Source organism: Protomyctophum bolini (genome assembly GCF_963924005.1).
Source record: "Protomyctophum bolini genome assembly, chromosome: 18".
Classification (NCBI taxonomy): Eukaryota; Metazoa; Chordata; class Actinopteri; order Myctophiformes; family Myctophidae; genus Protomyctophum; species Protomyctophum bolini.
The window spans coordinates 17,092,403-17,114,647 of record NC_137879.1 but is presented as its reverse complement, the minus strand read 5'-3'; the positions used below and the strand labels follow the sequence as shown (position 1 = coordinate 17,114,647).

Genomic DNA, 22,245 nt, shown 5'->3' with positions numbered 1-22,245 from the left:
GAATAGTACTAGTTCAAAAGAAGTGTGCATGCGAGTACATGCACGAGTAGACAAGTATTATTGTAGTAGCAGCATAAGAAATAATAAAATATCTCTGTAATATCTCTAGTAAGGATCTGTGCCTTACATTTGCTCATTGTGAGGCAACCTGAGGTACCAGGACAGGTTCACAGTAAATCAACCTGAGGTACCAGGACAGGTTCACAGTAAACCAACCTAAGGTACCAGGACAGGCTCACAGTAAACCAACCTGAGGTACCAGGACAGGCTCACAGTAAACCAACCTGAGGTACCAGGACAGGTTCACAGTAAACCAACCTGAGGTACCAGGACAGGCTCACAGTAAACCAACCTGAGGTACCAGGACAGGTTCACAGTAAACCAACCTGAGCTACCAGGACAGGTTCAAAGTAAACCAACCTGAGCTACCAGTACCAGGACAGGTTCACAGTAAACCAACCTGAGGTACCAGGACAGGTTCACAGTAAACATAGAACTCAGCTTAGTGTTTTTTTTATTTTGTTTGTTTTTTTGAGTGGTGCAACCACTCCAAGGAACAGCTTTGTCCCTATGTCCCAACCTATGTACAGTCTATGTTCCAATAGGGGGTGCTGTTGCACCACTCGCTTCAGACTGGTCTGATTTTTCTGTCATCTCTGGCAGTTCCACCTTTTCATACAGGCATACCCAGACAAGGCGTAGATCAGTCATGGTAAGATCATGTCTTTGGCGTCCGGAAGGTTTGGAATGTGATTCTCTCTTCTTATAATGGAAGTGCAGTGATGCACTGCAGTTGAGTCCGGGTGTTGCCTCAATGTTTCTCAACATTGTGTCCGCCAGGGGCCAGGTCCATTTGGTTCTATTTGCACACTCTCAGAGAGTTAAATAAGCACTGAAGATGTCACAGTGCAGATTGGGGTCCATGACATAAATATTTTTTTTAAAATGCATTAAACGCAATCAACCTGGGATTCCTTAAAATGAAAATGGCTGAGAATCTCTGGGCTACTCGTCAGCATCATATCCCAGTATGGGCCCCAGCCATTTCTCCACTTCTGACACAGTCATCTCCTTCCGCTCTGCATAATCCTCCACCTGGATGGAGGAGAACAGAATGGAGCATGAGTTGTAGGTGGAGACCGGAAGAGAAGCATGATGACAGGTAGCCATTAAAGACGTCGCCATCTTTAATGGCGATGTGAAATGTTATATTCTTAATCATTAAAATGTTAACCAGCAATATGTTACACCACTAAAGTAAGCCATGCAGAGACGTTCAGGGACCTGTTCTTTAGTGATCTTTCCCACAGCAAAATAGGAGGATTGGGGGTTGGAGAAGTAGAGTCCAGAGACTGAGGCAGCCGGAGTCATGGCTAGAGACTCTGTTAGACTAATACCTGTAGGAACACACACACACACACACACCATTATGCATCTAAGCGTGCATACAGCAAACATTTAAAAAAAACCTCCTATGACTGGCTGTTTGTCTTAGGAGGAAAACTGAACATCACATCAATAATCGAATTATGGCGATTTGCACAGAATACAGATTAAACAAGTGAAATGGAAGTGATGATGGCACTAAGAAATGAGCTGACAAAATTGGAACTAGAACACTATCAAATCTAAGCTTATGAATGGGTACTCTTCACTGATTGGTTGACATTTTTCCACCCACCTGAGTTTATTAAAGATATGGAAAGACCCCTGCTACTGAACAAACCCTGAGCAATGATTACTATCAGAATATACCGTAATGTTTTAACCTTTGAAGAAATAAATAAACATTTGTTTTAAGCAAAAAATATGTGTTTTTGTGAGACTACAATTGGGCAGGGACAAAGTCAAAGCCAGACATTTTGCAGAGCTGATACAGCGTTTTAGGAAATTACATGTGGTGGCACTCAATCTTTTAAGTGAAAGGCTGTGTACCTACCTGTCTTTTCATGTATGCTGGCTAGGTCCCACATGGTGGTCTTCTCTGTGTGGTCAGGCTGGCTGGGGTAGCCTGCAGCGGGCCGGATGCCCTGGTAGCGGAGTTTGTGGAGGTCTGCAGCTTCTAGAAGTCCCTCCTCGGTGCTGTAGCCCCAAAGATCCCTACGAACGCGGGCATGGAGCTCCTCTGCAAAGGCCTGGAGAGACACAGAAGGTGGGTGACAACAGAAGTGGAAGAGAGTGTATAGAGAATTAGAGACTAATGGAAGTGGAGAGAGTTGTTCAGGGAACATGAATCTATATAGATAGAGTATGCTCCCTTGATTGCTTTGTGAAATGTGGGTGTTTGCTTAGTAAAACAATGTGTTGTGTGAATGTGCCCATAACGTGTTCCATACCTCAACCAAGCGATCAGCCAGAGCTTTGACCATAATGCTGTTGTAGTCATCTCCCTGAGCTTCAAAGGTCTTACTTATCTCCTCGGCTCCCAAAATGCCCACAGCGAACAGGCCCATATAGTCCGACACGCCACTGTCTCTGGGAGCCACAAAATCAGACAGACACATGTAGGGTTCCGAGCTGGCACTGTCCTTTTCTGCCTGCACACACACACACACACACACACACACACAGTAACCACCTTTGTCAAATGGAGGTGCGTTAACCACTTTCATTATAGAGCGCCGCAGTCCCTTTCAGAACGATGAGTGGCCCAGGAAATTATTCTCCATAGGCTTTTCAAAAAGTATTTATTTAAAGACGGTTACGCCGCGGACAAAGCCAACTCGGATCGTGACAAATCATGACAATAATTACAATGTTTTGGGCCGATCAAATAATTAGTAAGAAGAAAAACAAATAGTGTTGTATCCTGCCTTTATTTTCTTCTTTCAATTCATTTGATCGGCACAAAATATTGTTTGTCATGATTTGTCACGATCCGAGTTGGCTTTGTCCGCGGCGTAACCGTCTTTATATAAATACTTTTTGAAAAGCCTATGGAGAAAATGAATGGAGAATCATTTCCTGGGCCACTCGTTGTTCTGAAAGGGGGTGGGACTGCGACGCTCTATAGGCAAACATTTTCAATACAATGTTATAGTATACAGGGATTAATATCGTAGATATATTATTAGTTTCATCATATCCCTGCAGTTAAAATGTGTTTGTAACTTTGTACACATACAGTAGGCTTCATATAAGCTCACCTGTTGCCGTAGGCCATAGAATGTGGCTATGGGCTCAGTGTCACTGTGTGGCGCTACAACATCATTAGCATAAACATGTATGTCGTCGCCGGCACTCTGAGCAGGCCAGAACCCCACCAAGCCCCGCCCCTGGAGACCTCGGCTGTCAATCAAACAGTTGAGCAGCCGCTGGGCATCGTCAAACACTTTCCTGGCCTCCGCACCTGCACCATTAAAAAGAAAAAAGACGTTTCCATCATAATGACTTCTTGGAATATTAGTTGCATACAGGTTTTTATTTTAGTGTGTAGCGTAAGAATGTGTTCCATCATCTACAGCAGGGATCAAATGTTTCTAAAGATGGCAACGGAAGGTCCGATTACACCTTGAAATCCGTTGTGCTGTACACCTACATTTTGCATCACATTGTACAAAATGAACAAAAACGCTGGCAAAAATATCAAAGTTAACATGAATCAACTGCCCTTTAACTCTGAAATGAAACCTGCACCACATTCTACCCAAGGAGAGACAGAGAGAGAAAAACATCTATTTAGATCCACTAAGGACAGAAATAAGTTCGGAGCAGTGGTTCCCAACCATTTTAGCTTGAGACCCAAAAGGGGAATTTGATGTCTCCCCAGAATCCACACTAGTGACAATAGGGAGAGAACACTGTCCACATACCAACTGTCTTGTCCTTGAAAATCTTGGGGTATCCTCTGTTGGGGTACTTTCCCCTCAGCTGCCACACGTCAAAGAATGGCTTCCAGTCGATGAAGTCCACCAGACTACGCAGGTCATATGACTTGAACACATGGGTATCCAGGAACTGAGGACGTACTGAAAAAGAGAGAGACACACACACACAGTAATATCCAGAGTGTTAAAGCTGCAATCTGTCAAATGTAATAGGATTAGCTTTCTATGGAGATCCTAAAGGGACATTTTAGGAAGAAACATGTACCTGGTCTGGGTAGTGAGAGCCAGTCTATGTGCAGACCCTTCTCTCTGGCCTGGGACAGGGACAGGTACCGACGATTCTGAAGGGGACAAATAGGGAAGAATCGTATTGGCGTTTCTGCGCTACGTTTTTGTCAGCGTACTAATCTGATAACAGATCATAACACTAAAGACAACCGTCCACTACCATTTTCCAGTTACCTCATATTGATATTTAATGTATTAAATTCTTATTTTAAACTTGGTTAGTTACTGTGGATCTTCATAAAAAAAACTGGATATTTTTCAAATGATTTTCGAGCTCGGCAACAACAACCAAGAAGGAGGCGGAACCAGCAAAGGACCAATCAGAAGGCTGACAATGGGTCAAGTACAGCATGTTGATCCCTCACAGGTAGACCTAAAATTCATGCACACTTCTTAGATGTCAGAAGTAATGCCCTTGTCTGCTTTCTTTATACACTTCATTTAACCACCTCAAATAGGATTCATCAGTGATGTCACAACTCTCGTCATCGTGTTAAGGCGCAATTTGTACATACTATAAATAATAAATTCAACCTTCAGGCTCCTTGGCAGCTTTATTCTAAGTCTGTCATAAAGAGCGAGCTGCCAGCCATCTTCCATACCTTTAGTGAATCATAATGCTCATGTCTAATGTCTTCATACTCTTCAGTCACCTCCTCAAAGTACTCGTCCCTCACATTCTCGTCCAGGAGCTGGGCGCACTGGTAAATACATGCAGTAGTGGCAAGGAACAGACAGACACAATGGTGCTCAGTAGCAGAACTACAATACAGCGGTTAACAGTGAAGTAAGAGAGCGGATGGTATCAATACTCGCATTACATTCAGTCGTGCAACATTAATAGAGGGGGGGCGATACATACGAATGGCCTCAAAATGTATATAATCTCTAGCTAAATGTGGATAAATTGTGTATGTGGCCAGGCAGTAGGTGAACAAAACTAAGAACTAAAACAAACTATTTAATAGTTTGTCATGTGGATCTGAAACCAGTTCACAGGTGATGGAAACGAGCTCAATCAGTCTATTTAAGTTATTTAATGTATTATTTTCAAATGTGATGACTTCAGCTTACCACCACTACACTTCTGGAGGCATCCAGAACATGAACGGCAGGGGAACTGTAGCGAGGGGCAATCTTCACCGCTGTGTGGGTTCTACACAACACAAGACCAAGGACAATACAACACAAACACTGTTAAGTACTGTATGGTATGCATCATACTATGTCATGATATGACAAGTTGCAAATATATTCATGACTGAATGAACGCGAGTGTATGTGTGAATTGAAGACTTACTTGGATGTGGTGGCTCCCCCTATAAGCAGTGGAGTCTTCACGCCTAGTCTCTCCATCTCTTTGGCTACATAGATCATCTCTTCCAGAGAGGGGGTGATGAGACCAGAGAGACCAATAATGTCTGGAGGAACACGTCACATGAGCACAGAGAACTTCTCTTTAGCCAAATTACTTTTCCAGTTTCTAATGGCCGTGCGCGTGAGTGACGCTCTCAACACGACATGGTGCAACATGTTGTGAGCTCGCAGACTAGCTATTTTCAGTCAGTGTTGAGCGACACTGTCAACGACATACAAATGGGGTGCGCATGATTATCCGACACACCAAAAGTCTGACATATGCGAATCACCCGTTGCTTAGGGTTAGGTTAGGGTTTGGGGTAAGGTGTCGGACTAATGACCTGTACCCTATACAAATCACATTTTGCTGTCCAAGTGTCCAGACTGAGACACAACTTGTGTTTAGAAATCAGAGTTGAATCGCATTTCAATCGAGGAATGTGGTTCAAATCAATTTCCATGTGTCTGTCTAGTAATCCCCGTTATGACCATATATGGAGATCCTTGACTGTGATCAATATTAAGCTGGGAATGCAAATATAATGATCATATTGTGACAGTCTCATAAAGGTCACAGTTAACTATGGAATCATGCATTTCCCGTCAGTCAGTCAGTGTATCATTCAAAATCCCCATACATGGGGAAAGCCCCATATATGGTGCCCAGGTCTCGTAACATCACACACGGTTTCTCGCCTCAGGCGTCTTGTCTTACTGGTGTATGTTTTTTTTTGCTGTTGACAGACTTGACAAAACCAATCTGGATAGGCCAAAATTGGATTCAGGTTGCCAGTCTGAACATGGCCTTGTCTCTCAAGAATCAAATTAACACAGGATTTATGTACTGCAAACGAAACATGTCTAAACAGTTGTGTCTTTGTTTGTGTGTATTCATTAATGTATTAATTCATATCATTATCACAATATTCATTAAGTAATTGCCACAGAAAACAATTTCAAAGCCTTCATTGCACCTTCAATGACAAAGACAATGAACGGAATTGAAAAAGTTGTATGAACTTACCGGCTTTGTGCTCTATGGCTGCTCTCAGTATCTTATCACACGGTACCATTACACCCAGATCTATCACCCTGAAAGACACCCAGATCTATCACTCTGAAATAAACGGAACGCCCACATCTATCGCTCTGAAAGACATGGTGGAACACACAGGTCTATCATACAGGTTAAGTTCTTTACCTGAAGTTGTTGCAGCCCAGTACCACGCCTACAATGTTCTTTCCGATGTCGTGGACGTCTCCTTTCACTGTCGCCAAGACAATGGTGCCCCGATATGGATCCTGTAGCAGGCAGACAGAATATAATGCCTGATTTATATTCCGTGGGACAATGGTGCCTCATTGCTGGCAGAAGCATTTAAGTATCACCTAGGCTCTAGCTGACACCGACTATCAGCGTATTCCATTCGGATCTGTTGATCAATAGCATAACTTGCTGCCGACTAACAATTTCCTCTATCACCCCTGAGGCCTCCATCCTCTGCACTCTCTCCTTCTCCATGAAGGGGATCAGATAGCCCACAGCCTTCTTCATCACACGAGCCGACTTGATCACCTGCGTAAGACACATGTGACACAAGTGCAAATGCACATTCATCATAATGCATGCATGATTGCATGTGAGACACAATGTATACAATTATTATTAGAAGGAGTTAGCGAAAACTCATTCTCTGTCCTGTATACAGGCGTTTCAGAAATAATTTCATGGCTTTTGGAAAATGACAGCAACTGAAACCATTTTCAGAGTATTGGACAGGGAAACATCCGTTTTTTACATTGCAAAGCCAGAAGGACACCAATACTGTACACACACAGACACAGACATTTATACATTTAACCACATATTGGTTATATTGTGAAAATAGGCAAACATTCAGTGAAAATGTCTATCTCATATTGACTGACTAAGCTGTGTGCTATGGTAAAACTAATTTGTACAACTTGAGTGTGTACCTGTGGGAGGAACATCTTGCCAGTTCCAAACAGATCTCCAACCACTTTCATGCCATTCATCAGCGGACCCTCGATGATGTGGAGGGGCCGTGGGTAACGGTCCACCTGAGATCGACACTCTTCTGTATCCCCCACCACGAACTTCTCTATACCCTGAACACACATGAACAGATGAGGATGTGTGTGTGTGTGTGTGTGTGTGTGTGTGTGTGTGTGTGTGTGTGTGTGTGTGTGTGTGTGTGCGCCTCCATCCAACACTTTGGTCCCAAACATCTTGAAAACTAAAAGTTGTGCAACTTCATACCCCCGAGTGGATGATCTCTTTTGCCACACTTTGTTTTTCCCCCCCATCACAAATGCAGACCAGTTTCTAGTTTCTGCATTTTAGGTTTGATCCACTAGGAGGTTGCTACAATCTAACAAATCGGCTATATAAAAGAGGGTATGAATGAAGACATGACAGAAATGCGGAAAATCTCAAATAATGTTTTTAAAGGCAAACAGACAGACAGGCACTCCTGCTTCACGAGTGCTAAGCACAAGCTGTGTGGTTGGTTGACGGGTTGTCTTACTTTGATGAGAGCATACTCCAGTCTCTCTTCCACTGTCCCCTCTCTCCACTCGTCTGTCTGAACCACCTTCGTCCCTCCTCTGGCATGGTTCTGTAGACAACAACACAGGGTTCCTACACATTTGGAATTTTAAAATGCCACACTTTTTCCAGACTTTACAGGGGACTCGGAGTGGGAGGCCCCTGGTCCCTGCCTGGTCGGTGATTCCAGCTCGTGCTGTCGCCTCAGGTAGGGTGTCTGTACTCCGAGGGCGGCAAAACTCTATTCGCTGTACAATGAGATATATAAGGCAGTGGTTGTACAGTACAGTGTTTTACAACCGTGTGTGCGTGTGTGCGTACCTGTGCATAGACCAGCAGTTTCTCAGTAGCGTCAACATCTCTGTTCCAGATGAGGTTCTCACACATGAGCAGCAGTTCTTTATCAATGTCATCATACACCGGTAGGTTCCCTGCATTCACTATGCCCATGTCCATGCCATCCTGGGGGCAAAGGTGAGAACATATCTTTATATACAGATTTAGTTTTTTTCCTCCCTCTCTTTTCTTGTAATGCAATTTGGATTGTACTGCAAAAAAAAATATTTATTTGAATTTGAGAAAGAGAGAATCAACCATACTCTCGGTGCATGCCTTCCTTCCTTCAAAAGTAATATAGTAGTACTAGTATACATGTTTGAAGGTTGCCTTTCTCCATTATTGCGACCAAAGGTCGCAGTTAACTATGAAACCTTGCGTTTTTGACACCATAAATCTAACGAGACTAGCGACTGGACAGCGGAGGGCCGTCTAACACAGGATGTTTTAGACAGGATGATGTAGATTGCGAGTTATTAACGTTTTAAGATTTTCGGCTAAACAGAGGAGGGAGATGTTCGATGACATGTCACTGTTACGCAACATCGAGGATTGCACAATTGTTTGTCCCAACACCAGCGGTGCCGTCGTCTGGCCAGGGAATGCCAGAGTTGCTGCTGTCAGAGACTAGTAATCCCTGTTATGACCATATATGGAGATCCTTGACTGTGATCAATATTAAGCTGGGAATGCAAATATAATGATCATATTGTGACAGTCTCATAAAGGTCACAGTTAACTATGGAATCATGCATTTCCCGTCAGTCAGTCAGTGTATCATTCAAAATCCCCATACATGGGGAAAGCCCCATATATGGTGCCCAGGTCTCGTAACATCACACACGGTTTCTCGCCTCAGGCGTCTTGTCTTACTGGTGTATGTTTGACTCCAGCTCTAATTCTAGGTGGTGGCTGTACTTGTATGATGTATGCATGTTAGTGCTGTGTGTACTGTACATGCATGTGATAGTGCATGTACCTTGATAGCGTGGTATAAAAATGCTCCATGCATGGCTTCTCTGATGGCCTCCATCCCTCTGAAGGAGAATGACAGGTTGGACAGACCACCACTTACTCTGGCTCCCGGTAAGGTCTCCTGCACACAGTCACAGTGTCACACACACAGTCACAGTGTCACACACACATTCAGTGACACACACACTCACACACACACACACACACACGTGTGCCGTGGAATTTGAGGGCACCTGCCGGTCGATTTAGCAAAATAGCCAATGGAGAGCCCTCATTTGCATAACAGGTTATAATCGGAATAGGCAGTATGCTGACTGGCTCGAACGTCACCTGGCTATGTGTGCAATGAGTTTGCATCGCTCTGTACAGCCGAGTTTGTTGTCCAATTCCGCTAAAAGATTGAGACTACTACTACAGAGGACTACCATCCAGTCTTCGTCATCCGATCATGACAGGGATCATTCATGTTTCTAGCTCACACAATCTCTATACTTCTTCGATGATATCAATCACAATCTATCACTAATCAAACACACATGGTTCACTAGGTGCGTGTAATGTAATGTGTACGACGTGTGCAGTGCACACTAGACACTACCTTAATAAGCCTGGTGGCACGGATGAAGTTGATGGCATAATCACTGTGTTCTTCCATGCCCGTGCCGATGGTGAGGATGTTGGGGTCAAAGATGATGTCGTTGGGGTCAAACCCCACTTTGTCCACCAGCAGGTTGTAGGCTCGAGTACAGATCTGGACCTTATGTTCTGTGTCTGTTGCCTGCAAAATATTGGAAAAAAGAAGAGAGCTTGCGTGTGCATTGCAACATTGTGTGTGTGAATGTTATGACACAACTAGAGAGCCCATGCAGCTCCACGTTTCATGGCTATGATATTGAGCTATATTGTATATTGGAAATTGGCACTAGAGGAAATGCCATAGTAAATAGGCTTGTGGTCCATAGTTCAGGAGTTACAGTTGAGAAGAGCACACTTTGTATGCAGAAGTGCCGTTTACGACTGCTTTGTGGCCGTGATACGTCACTGACTTCACCTCTGCGTTTTCAACCCAGCTTTGTGGCTGCAGTTTCCCTTTCTGTGATGCGATGGAGCGATGATTGCGGTGAGCACAGAAAAAAAACAGTCAGTGGCTAAAGACAGATCGCTGTCTGCCTTCGTTCAAAATGTACTGTATGCTTCGTGTGTCTCACTCGGACACACGATATTCACGGAAAAACAACAACACGGTTGTGTGGCATTAGACGTGAGCACGCCGCAGCCACACGCATGTGTGCTTCTAGTACAAATATATTCCCCGGCCATGATGCACATGTACACCCCCTGGACATGACGAGACTAATTCTGCACTCCTTTCAGTGGGAATGTAAAACTCAAATGTAAGATTTAACTTCCCTGAACCTGGTGTGCATTGTGCACTTATCCATTCCATCTGTACCCGTGTGTGCTCTACTGACCTGTCCCTCTTCGTCAAAGGCCATGACCACCACAGCGGCCCCGTAGCGCCTCACAGTTTTAGCCCTGTTCAGAAACTCCTCTTCACCTTCCTTCAAGCTGATGCTGTTAACAATACACTTCCCCTGGCTGCACTGCAGCCCCGCCTCAATCACAGAGAAGTTGGAGGAGTCGATGCACAGAGGAACCTGGAGAGGAGTCCACCACAAGACAACAGAGCCAGCATTCGAACCATTACCCTTTTTATTTTTTATTCTTTGGCTTTCGCCTTTATTTTTATTTTTTTTATGGAGGGACAGACAGTAGGCTGAAATGGGGAGAGAGATGGGGGGATGACATGCAGTAAAGGCCGTCGGGATCGGGAGTCGAACCCGCGGCACACTGCCAGACTGGGTTACCAGCCAAGGTGCCTGGACCACTGAGCCACGGCCCAGGCCGATCCATTACCTTTTGATTAATCAAATAATCGCATTTTTTTAAACAAATCGATCGATTTTATACTAAACATTTGAAATTTTCACTATTTCTATATTTTTATTTAGTAGTGTCATGCCCAAAATAGGTATCTGTCACCATTTGATTATATTAAATTATGGAATATTTGTATACCCGGTAATCGATCAATTTGATTAGCTGTTGCACCCCTAAGCTCAATTGTCTAATATTCCAAAGAAGCTGAAAATTGAAAAATCCAATAAAATGTTCCTTCAACAGGTGAAATGCCTCACCTTGGCTATGTCAGGTTCAGAGCCGATGTAGTTACAAAAGCGAGCCATGGCTGTGGGACCATCCAGCATCCCTTCATCCATGTTAATGTCTAAAACCTGGGCTCCCATCTCCACCTGGGCCTTGGCTATACTCAATGCCTCCTGGTGAGGAGAGGAGGTTAGCTAATCTCTGCTTAGGCTACACAGAAACATTAAAACGACAGAGAAATCGGACTCACCTCGTAGTCTCCTGCCATTATCAGTTTGGCGAACTTCCGCGACCCCGCCACGTTACAGCGCTCTCCGATGTTGACGAAGTTAGTGTAGGGCCCGATCCTGAACGGCTCCAGCCCTAATAATCAGGAAGATTAAATTAAATTATTGTAAGCACACCGATGCTGAACAGGTTTAAAAAAAGGAAATTTGACTCTCAAATGGCTCAGACTTTACATATACAGCGTGTGTGTAGGCACCGTTTCCATAGTAAATACACTAGCAAACAACCCATGATTACCGGTATATAATTATGCTGTCCTAAATGGCTAAAAACTAAAGCTAAAAATGGACCACAGACACTGATACCTGCTAGCAGCATGTAGTCCCCAAAAATGTCAGCAGGGGGAATTCTAGGCTGGCACTGCTTAACTGCCTCAGCCAAGGCCCTGAAAAGAAACAAAGGTTATATACATGGACCATGTGTAATAATAATAAAGACAGTAATTACAATAATACAGACAAATAATAACACTAATGACCTGATGTGAGCTGGCGTGGTGCCACAGCAGCCTCCCACTATATTCACAAGACCATCCATTGCAAACTCCTACAGATCAACAGATAAATTAAGACAAATCAGCCCAACAGTTGCTCCAGAAGAATGTCAACTAGGGTTCAGCCTACAGGAAGGTTATCATCAATATGTTGATATGTGGGATGAGGATCCATTCTTAAAGGACAACTTTAGTTTTTTTCAACCAAGGTTCATGTTTTAGTTTGTTATTAGATAAAGTAAAAGATGAGTGTTAATCTTTTTTCATTTGCTGCTTTCTTTCGTTTTAGGGAATTTAGCTGTTTTTGACAGGGGGGGCGGGGGCATTCGAGCATGGGGCTAAATATGTATTTTTTAACACAGTTTTATGGTGATTTCTTTTTTGATGGTTTACTATAGTCCTAATAAACGTCAGGAAATTACATCTGGCCAAAGAAGATCACAGGATCTACTGAATGTGAAGGTAGCTTACTGGGGGAAGGCTTATAGTGTGTGTATAGGCTCAATATGTCAGTTTGTCACATTCAATAGATCCTGTGATCTTTTGTGGCCAGATGTAATTTCCTGGCGTTTATTAGGACTATAGTAAACCATAAAAAAATAAATCACCATAAAATTGTGTTAAAAAATACATATTTAGCCCCATGCTCGAATGCCCCTGCCCCCCTGTCAAAAACTGCTAAAATCCCTAAAACGAAAGAAAGCAGCAAATGAAAGAAAATGAACACTCACCTTTTAGTTTCTCTAATGACAACCTAAAACATGAACCTTGGTTGAAAAAAACTAAAGTTGTCCTTTAAGTTATTTAATTGAGAATCTGCAATCAATAAGGTTTTGGCTAAGAAATTCTCTTGATGTGACGTCATGTCTCATTTAATTTAAATCAGATCACTAAAAAGGCTTTTGACCTCTGCTGAATTGCATGCCAACTAGTAACTACTGGTAAAAACAAGGAATATGTAACATGAAACATGCAATTAAATGAAAGTGAGAGTGCCCCAGTTTAGCACCAATTTTCCAACGACTACAAATAATAGAAAAGGATCCATAGTGGGATCGATTTAGAATCGCTCGATAATAATAATAATAATAATAATAATCGATAAGGGGATTACAAGGAATGGACTGAATAGATGAAAAGACTATACCAATACAGATGCACATTTGTACACATTTCATCTGACAGAGGTGAAATAATGTCTATTGTGCATGTATCAGTATACGTGTTCCATGCTCCACACACACATACCCTCAGATGGGATGCCGTCACATCTGGGGTCTCGTCATACTCTCCGAACGTGTTTGGGAGGCCTAAGACAAACAACGAAGGAATCTCAATCTCATCACCAGGCCAGTACTTAAGTAGGGTCGTCCCGATCTGATCAAGTGATCGGAAATCATAGACATACTTTCAATAAATAAATAAATAAATCAAGACATACTTTGAATTTATTGTTCAGGGACACTGCACGTTTGCACTGTACAGTGTTGCTATGGTAAATGAATGCAAAGGCCCAGCTGAGGTTTACAATCAGCAAATAAAAAAGTAGTCTGGTACTAATCTTTCTGAAAGACAGGCATTAAGGGTTTACCTGCATTAGGATAACAGATAATGAGAGCTGTGGTGCTCTTCCCAATGGCCTCAATAAAGGGCCTCATCTCGGTCGCCCCCAGTGCACAGTTCAGACCAATACTGAAACAAAGACATACAATACCAAACTGTTACGGCTCTGACTTATCAATACACTGAAGCAGATGTCACAAAAACCCTTTGGTAAAGAGTAAAACTAACAGGACATTTACAACAGAATACTTAACATTACAAGACCACCGGTAAAATGCATTTCAGACACACTATACAAGGAAGTATATTATTTTATTTGAAAATACATCAATCTATCTAGTTTGTGCACAGGTAAAGTGGAAAAGAACAGATAATCATCATTAACAAAACATGCGCTACAGAGCTGTGTCAGGCTAAACCAGTAGCAGTAAAAATAGTGTTCAAATATGTATGGGATGTACCGATCACACCCGATAAGCAAAAATATGTAATTATACTTATACTACACTATGTAACAATGGAACATAATGCCTCCTGATGAAACTCACCATAGTGGCTTAGCATGGGATACACTGACGACAAAAGCCTCCCCCGTCTGCCCCGAAAGAGTACGTCCACTTCTGTCCACAATAGTGCCTGAGATCTGGAACAACACATCAACAAGACATCACAATGAGCAACCACATTTTGGAGTTAGTTGGTTTCTGCCCTTTCAGTAGAGATATGCGGTATATACAGTACATAACATTATACATACAAATATTGGTCTTGGCTCGTAGTTCTTTTCAAAAAGCTTGCTGATGGCAAACAAGGCTGCCTGTAAGATAAAACAAAGGACAAACAATATTCATATGTTGATCATTATGGATGTTGAACATTAAATTAAAATCCGTATTGGGCTTGTGCCCATAGATGAGCTATAGACACATTTTAGTGGGATAAAGCAGTGGGGTGAGGGAGATACCTTAGCATTGGCAGTGTCAAAGATGGTCTCCACCATTAGAATGTCTGCTCCTCCGTCTAATAAGCCTCTGGCTTGCTCCGTGTAGGCCTCGGCCAGCTCATTAAATGCTGGTGAGGACATGCATGCGTTACAATTAATATACTTTATATGCATGAGCACTTGTTAGCGTGGCTTTTGTATAAATGTTCTGTGGGAGAAAAGATTATCCTCTTACTGGTGTTCCTGTAGTCGGGTCTATCCACAGAGGGCGACACCGAGAGCGTTTTGTTGGTGGGACCCAATGCCCCCGCCACGTAGCGTTTACAGCCTGGTGATGAAACAGGCTACGTGTTACTGGTTGTTGACTCAGCATAAGCATATTGATAACCATGACATGATGACTGTATGACAATATGACTACTGCATCAGAGGGACTGACGTACAATATGATATGAGATGCATGCGTGTTCCTGCTCATTCTGTTATCATGGTTTCCATAATCTACTGGGGACGTCATAGATCCACTGTCCTACTGTATATATTCCTCTGTGTGTGTAATAAACTTCAGAATGTATGTGTAACGCATCACTGTGTGTTGGCATATGCCTGCGACTCAATGGATCCTCACCCACAACCCCAAAGGTGGTTTAGATGGTCACCCTTGAATCATTACACTGATAAGAGAGAAATCTCCTGACAGGCAGGAGAATGGGAAATCCGGAATTATCCATCAATCCAAAGCACTCTGATAGATTTTGTTCTATATATATTATCAGCAAACTGCGATTGACCCATGTTATCATCAAAGCTGTCCAGCCCCAAAACCCAGCTGACCTGTCTTTTTGCTGACATCATCGGCTGCTCGCCTGGCAAGTTCTGCTGATGTCCGGTTGAGGCGATATGCCTGCAAGTCACAGAGAGAGACACAGCGCAATTCAACATCAAAAACAGACAATTACTTACAGAAATACAGAAAACATTTGCACTCTTCAGAATTGGAACGTAAATTGTCATTTTGAAATTATTGTTTTATTGCCATTTGCCAGCCAGCACAAGTCTGTACAAGGCCTTGGTAGAGACGAGCATATAATGAGACACTATGTTGAATTTTCATACTTGGCAAACCAAATTGATCTTAAAATTATCTAATAATATACTAACACCTAATGAGAAGACATTGATGAGTCAAAACTCAAAACAGCACATTTATGAATGCCTAAAGAGCAGTTGTGGTTTGTGACTGATGGAGTCAATGATTGATATGTGTGACAGTACAGTAACATAGTTCTTACCATGTGCTCCAGTCCATAGTCAGCCTGAGCGATGCTGGTGCTACTAAATGTGTTCGTCTCTATAATGTCCGCACCGGCAAGCAGGTACTCCTGTGGACAAGCACAGAGGAATGAAGGAATGAACAGGGTTTTCCTCTTGGGGTGCAACAGTTGGCATGCGCACACTTATCCGACACACCACAAGTGTGACATGCGCAAATCACCCGTTGGTCCGACATGCATTGCATCGTGATTACGGTTAGGTTAGGGGTAGGGTGTCGGACTAATGACTGTCGGACTGTTAATGTCAGAACTTATGCCTGTAGCCCTGTACCCCAACAGTTAATAATTTTTATTTAATCAAAAAATTGTAATCGATAATCTTTATTTTTTGATATAACTCATTTAAAAAAGTACTTCATTATTTGATTAATTGAAAAAGTAATCTATAACATAATCATTAGGAAAATAATTGGTAGTTGTGTCAGCACCGTCTACTGTAAAACAAACTAACATACACTGATAAACCATTATAATTATATCCCTCATTGTGAGGTTATTTATGGGTGGCCTCTAGTGCAGTGGTTCCCAAAGTGGGGTCCGGGGACCCCCAGGGGTACCTGAGGGAGTTCCAGGGGGGACCCATCTATTTTGTTCATGTTCATAAAGTGCTAAAGTGTTTAAAGCAGTGGTTCCCAAACTTTTTCATGTCAAGGACCCCCAAATTGACACTACTTAGCCCGTGGACCGCCATTTGAAAAGATATGCCAGGGACCCCCATAAGAGAAGACGTACACATTTAGACGTCTACATTTAGACGTCTACATTTAGACGTACACATTTAGCGTCTACATTTAGACGTCTACATTTAGACGTCTGTATACATTTAGATGTCTACATTTAGACGTCTACATTTAAACGTCTACATTTATTTGTTATCCGTGTTGCGAGGATGAGGGGGTACCTGGAAAAATATCTACCCCAAAAGGGGTACCTGGTCCAAAAAAGTTTGGGAACCCCTGCTCTAGTGGGTTCTCACACCTGACTAACAAGACCATTATTCTGGACTAAAGTTTGCAAACGATTCCCAGGGGTAAAATGAGGGGATAATTTGGGTAAATATGTATGTTTATGGGTGACCCCAGAGCTCCTATTTTGAAGGAATCCCGGGACTGATTGTGTTAACAGACGGACGGACACACACACACACACACACACACGGACTCACACACGGATGGAGTGCTAAAAAATACTCTCCCCCCATGCCTTCGGCCTGGTGGAGACATTAAATGCACATAACTCAAATGTCATGTTTGTCGGAGAGGCCTTTCAATCACCACTCATATTTCTGTGGTACTATGTCTTACATTCTTCATACTAGTGCCCGTTGGGCACCGACCAGCGGATTCGTCCATTATCACTGCATTAAATATACAAAATCAACCGTTATCAGGACTTTGGAATATGGCCAATATATATATATATATATATATATATTATTATTGTGGGGATCTCTAAATCTGTCTGCCCAATTGCCCATGTCCCTTTTATGTCCATATACTGTATGGAGATCCCTGATGTTATCAGTATACATTATGGCCAGCCATATATGGGCACGCCCATCAACCTTAGGCCGGGGTTGCCATGGCAATTAATTGGCTAAGTTGTGCCATGGCCAAAGCCTTTTCCGACCTGACCAGAGCCTTTTGTGGTGTTTCTGGCCTTAGTCGGTGGGATACTACCGACTCAGGCACTGTGACTGCACTCCGTGTGAAACATTTAATTGATGGACAGCAACTATGGACAGAGACACGAATTACGATTTGTTGGCTAGGGCAGGGGTTCTCAACGCATTTGGCTGTGGACGCCGGAAATGATTTGGCCATGTCTCGCGACCCTGCCCTGCCCCGGCCCCTCCCCACCCCCAATACCATTTTCCTTTATTCTTTTTAAATAATCTGGGGACCCCCCCAAAATAATTTGGCAACTCCCCCGAGGAGTCACGACCCCCAGGTTGAGAACCCCTGGACTAGGGCTCCACACACGACACGTGCTACACTATGCTCTCCAACAACATGGCTATCAGGTTGCCCGGGTCCTGTGCCCTCTTGTGGTTTTGCATGATGAAGGATTTGGACCCACCATTAATCAGTCATGCGAGTACAGTGTACCAATCCCTGGAAGACTGGACTGCTGTGGGTATTACATATCAAGAGAGGTTGCTTTACTTGTGAGACAAATATAGCTTGGTCAAGTTAGCTTGTACATTAGTCTCAATACACAACAAGTTGTCCTCAGATCACTGAGTAGTATATTTGGCACTGAATGGAAAATCCCAGTGCCCCTGAACCAATTCGGTAGAATGGCACATATGTGTTCAGTGTTGGATATTTTATTTATTAGTGATGGCGTTTCCTTTTTAGGGTGATGTCTATTAATCCCGCTGCATCTACAATACTTGTCTTGCCATGTAACTGTATCTTAAGATGCTGTGCTGGCTTTGGCACAAGAGTTCTTATATTATCTCAGTACCTTGTGTATGTGGTAAATGATATCCGGCTGGGTGATGCTCAGGACATCATTGTTTCCCTTCAGCAGGTGAGGGTGGTCTTTGAACTCTTTCCCCCTAAAGTGGTCCTCTTCCAGCTTGTGCTGCTGGATCATAGTGCCCATGCCTCCATCCAGGACCATGATCCTTTTCCGGAGCACCGATCGCAGCTCCATCTCCAGGGGACAGCGCATTCCTGGGGAGATAATATGATTAAAGATCAATGACAGGTGGTAATGGCGTAATGTATAATGCAATTAAACTCACCGGTCAATACTATACATTACAATGTATGATGCAATGCTATGTGGTATCTTTGAAACGTATTAGTCTGGTGATGTCAGTTAGTTATGAGTGAAATATATAGTGAAATTAAGAAAAACTCAAACTCTGCCCGAACCGGCCCAAAAATCGGGCCTAAAATGTATGCTAATCTCGGCCTCCATGATTATTTTTTATTCTTCCGTTTGTTCTGTTCTGTCCGTTTGTGTATTTAATATCTATTATGAAGATGGTGCTGACTTGGACTGACTTTTACTCTGAGTAGAGTTCACAGACTCTACCCAAACCAGACCCGGCCCAACAAGACGTTTTAGGGCCGGCCTTACTTTTCAGGCCCGTTGAGAACCAAGTACAAAAATAGAATAGAAATAATAAGAAATAATTATTCAGTAACCCAAGGGTAGGAATGTACTTCAGGTTAAGTCAGTGGAAATTAACTTATCATAAACACTTTGTCAAGGTTGTTGAGGGCAAACATTTATATTACAATATTACAGAGAGCTCTGTTGTAGTGTTAAAGGACCACTTCACCACTCCTGAGGGCCACCTAGCCCCTCTCGGAACCCTCCGTAAAGCTTTTCTGAAATTTGGATGTCGCTTTGCGTAGGGTCCCTGTGCGTTACTGTGTTTACGTATTGAAATGATAGAACGCGGACATAAATATCGTCGTTAACGTCATGTCTGCGCCGTTTGACGGCTTCTTTTCGTTTGAGTTATTCTGAATCTGTCAACTATAAGTACCTATACATACCGCTGCAAATTCTCTTGTGTCGCGGAAGCCATTAAGTACAGTTTTTTTGTTCGACCGATTTGGAAGCTTTGATTCCTCTCTTCCTGCCTTGTTTATTGACATCCAATTGTACCGCCTCCCGCTGCGGGGTTGGCTTGTGCCGGCTACGTTCCTGCCTCTGATCTGCGCTGTCATAGCTATAGCGCCACTAGCTAGCCAGATAGGCGGTACAATGAGGTGTCAATAAACAAGGAAGGAAAAGAAGAATCAAAGCGACCAAATCGGTCAAACATAGATTAAAAATACTTAACGGCTTCCGCGCCACAGAAGATATTCGCAGCGGTATTTATAGGTACTTATAGTTAACACATTCAGAAGCCCTCAAACTAAATAAAAGCCGTCAAAGAGCGCAGAAGGACGTATCCGAAGGTATTTACGTTTATTTATGTGTGCGTACCCGGTGGCAGGGTGGAGGTGGAATAGGACCCAATGCTATCTGGGTCACAAAAATGTCAGAAACTTCAGTAGCATTGGGTTCTGCTTGTAGGGCTAAGGGCCACCCTAGTGTAGCGCTTAGAGCATAAGCATATGCCTTTCATACGGAAGTTTGTGGGTTCGAACTCTGCATGGGGTTGACGTCAAAAAGGGCATGCGGTCTCAACGGGTTCCCAACGCCAAATCAAATGGGTTCAGACTTCAGATCTGAGGAGGCGTGTCTGAAGCCTGTCCTGGACAGGAGTCTCTGGACGTAAAAACAAACTTCATAAAATTGCTCCTCACTTGTTCAACATGAAACACTTGTTCATGATCATGTGTTGGTTGGGCTGTGTGAAGAACCCGTCCACCAGTGACATCATCAATGGGGAATCCATACAAATAGAAACTGCAGGGTTTCTATTCCTGAAAAGTTGCAAAGCGATAATGGAAGCCATCGTTCTCACGATAATATAAATCTAAATATATAATTTTTTTCTTAAGTTAAAACAAAATCTGCCTAACGATGATGTCACTGCAGGTGGATGGGTTTCTGAACTGCCCGCAGCCCTCCTATGAGACACAGACTGAGTGAGTAGAAAACAATTGTGGTATTTTATCATGAACATTAGTGAGGACCAATTAGCCTATATGAAGATAGGTTGAAAAGTGGTGACGTGGTCCTTTAAGCAGCTATGTCAATGGGTCAATGGCTACACTTATGTGCAATACAATAGTCCGTCTACTCTACAGCTCTGGTCCAAGTCTCGATCCCTAGAGGTTCTACCTCTAACTCTAGGCTTTATGTTCTCATATGTTTAATGTTTTGATTTCTAGATATTTTTGTGTGATGTTTTATGCAAATGTATATTGAAGCACTTTGAGATTTATTCAAATGTAATGTGCAAGTGCATTATAAAATGCATATTATACGTGGCTGTGGGTCTGCTGCATGGGTGAGCAATATGGTCAGATTGACAGTGACAGCCAGACTTGCATAAAGTAAACAAAAGTTTAGCTAGAAAGCTAACAGGCTAGAGGCTAATGACAGAGTTAATAATTATTTTACCTGTTTGTGATGAGTATTCGTCGTGAGCTAAGGTCGTGGGCTGTTGGGGGCATTTCGTGCAAAAGTATCCGTCAGTCGATTTCACGCCCACTCTGTTCCAGGGCCTGAAGATCAATCTTGCCCAGTTGAGAAGAGAAATGTTTTTAACTTGCGTGTGAACTGCGGTAACTGAACTTTTCCACCCCGGGGTTTTGATGCTTCTACAACTCTATTCTACAACCGTGGTGCGACTGCTCAAAGTGCGCATGCGCTGGCGGTTGATTGAATCAATGGTCACCACTAGTAACGTGACTCGTGGGTGCCCAATGGGTGGGTTGGTCTAGGGTGTTGGATGCTGGGTGCTGTAGTTCACACCTTAGAAAGCAAGAGTGTCACGAGTAACAGTTTTTTGACTGGGGGACCTGGGGGGGGTCATATTTTGACAGCAGTAGGCCTAACTGTCTGTCAGAATTCCACCCCCTCCCTAACTAAGTATTGGACCGTATTAAGATGTTGATATTACTTTTGTATTCAATTCATAAGGCTCCAGCTGTCCTTTTTGTGTTTTTTGACTGGGGGGCTGACCAGTGTTCTATCATTTTAGCCTGTTTAGTTAGATAACAAGATTTAACTTAAACCTTGAACTCTCAAATCACAGAATCATTAACAGTGGTCTGGGTCTCCCGTCTCTCCTATGGGCTATAATATCTTTAAGTGTGAGAGATCCTTGGTTTGATTCCACTCAGTAGTGGAAAAATTACTACATTTCTTGAAATGAGTTTAGTAAAAGTATCAATAAAGAAAAAACAAATATTTACGACACTAAATTAAATCAAAGTCAAAGTAAAAACCTTTCAGTTTTGCTGAATTTATGTTTTTCAGTGATTACAGTTACAGTCCTTTTGATAATCTGAATGGCTTAGCCAATCATATGCACCCATTTCGACTGCCTGGGTGAAATACTAGACCTGCTATTACTATACATTTTAGAATTTCAAATTGTTTCCAATGATTGTGTACTGTAGACTACAGATCTTATCATTTTGTGTATATATTGTAACTAATTTAAATAAAAAATGGTTCAC

The 22,245-nt window shown here is 42.8% G+C and overlaps 1 protein-coding gene across 2 annotated transcripts; it reads right to left on the bottom strand.

Moving 5' to 3' along the window:
• Nucleotides 1-631: 631 nt before the first annotated feature.
• On the bottom strand, nucleotides 632-21,353 carry mtr (5-methyltetrahydrofolate-homocysteine methyltransferase). Of its 2 annotated transcripts, XM_080789166.1 has the most exons (33): nucleotides 21,182-21,353; nucleotides 18,611-18,822; nucleotides 16,100-16,189; nucleotides 15,642-15,711; nucleotides 15,043-15,135; nucleotides 14,829-14,935; nucleotides 14,622-14,681; nucleotides 14,413-14,507; nucleotides 13,893-13,993; nucleotides 13,550-13,611; nucleotides 12,287-12,354; nucleotides 12,114-12,193; nucleotides 11,771-11,883; nucleotides 11,553-11,693; nucleotides 10,827-11,012; nucleotides 9,953-10,132; nucleotides 9,359-9,475; nucleotides 8,365-8,505; nucleotides 8,024-8,113; nucleotides 7,452-7,604; nucleotides 6,943-7,050; nucleotides 6,676-6,776; nucleotides 6,499-6,566; nucleotides 5,416-5,536; nucleotides 5,190-5,271; nucleotides 4,718-4,816; nucleotides 4,093-4,168; nucleotides 3,813-3,968; nucleotides 3,147-3,349; nucleotides 2,337-2,537; nucleotides 1,940-2,135; nucleotides 1,285-1,397; nucleotides 632-1,095 (listed from the first exon to the last, which is right to left on the bottom strand). In XM_080789166.1, exons 2-33 carry the CDS (start codon nucleotides 18,818-18,820, stop codon nucleotides 1,006-1,008), a joined length of 3,771 nt encoding a protein of 1,256 aa, XP_080645292.1. In that variant the 5' UTR covers nucleotides 18,821-18,822; nucleotides 21,182-21,353; the 3' UTR covers nucleotides 632-1,005. The 2 variants fall into 2 exon arrangements, with proteins under 2 accessions (XP_080645292.1, XP_080645293.1); XM_080789167.1 differs by lacking the exon at nucleotides 6,943-7,050.
• Nucleotides 21,354-22,245: the final 892 nt, after the last annotated feature.

Excerpts from the sequence above, each read along its gene's own strand:
- mtr (XM_080789166.1), bottom strand. The coding sequence starts at position 18,820 with ATGCGCTGTCCCCTGGAGATGGAGCTGCGATCGGTGCTCCGGAAAAGG. Across the intron at positions 15,712-16,099 it reads ACTATGGACTGGAGCACATG|GCATATCGCCTCAACCGGAC; the intron begins GTAAGAACTATG and ends TGTGACTTGCAG. Across the intron at positions 8,114-8,364 it reads AACTGCTGGTCTATGCACAG|AACCATGCCAGAGGAGGGAC; the intron begins GTACGCACACAC and ends TGTTGTCTACAG.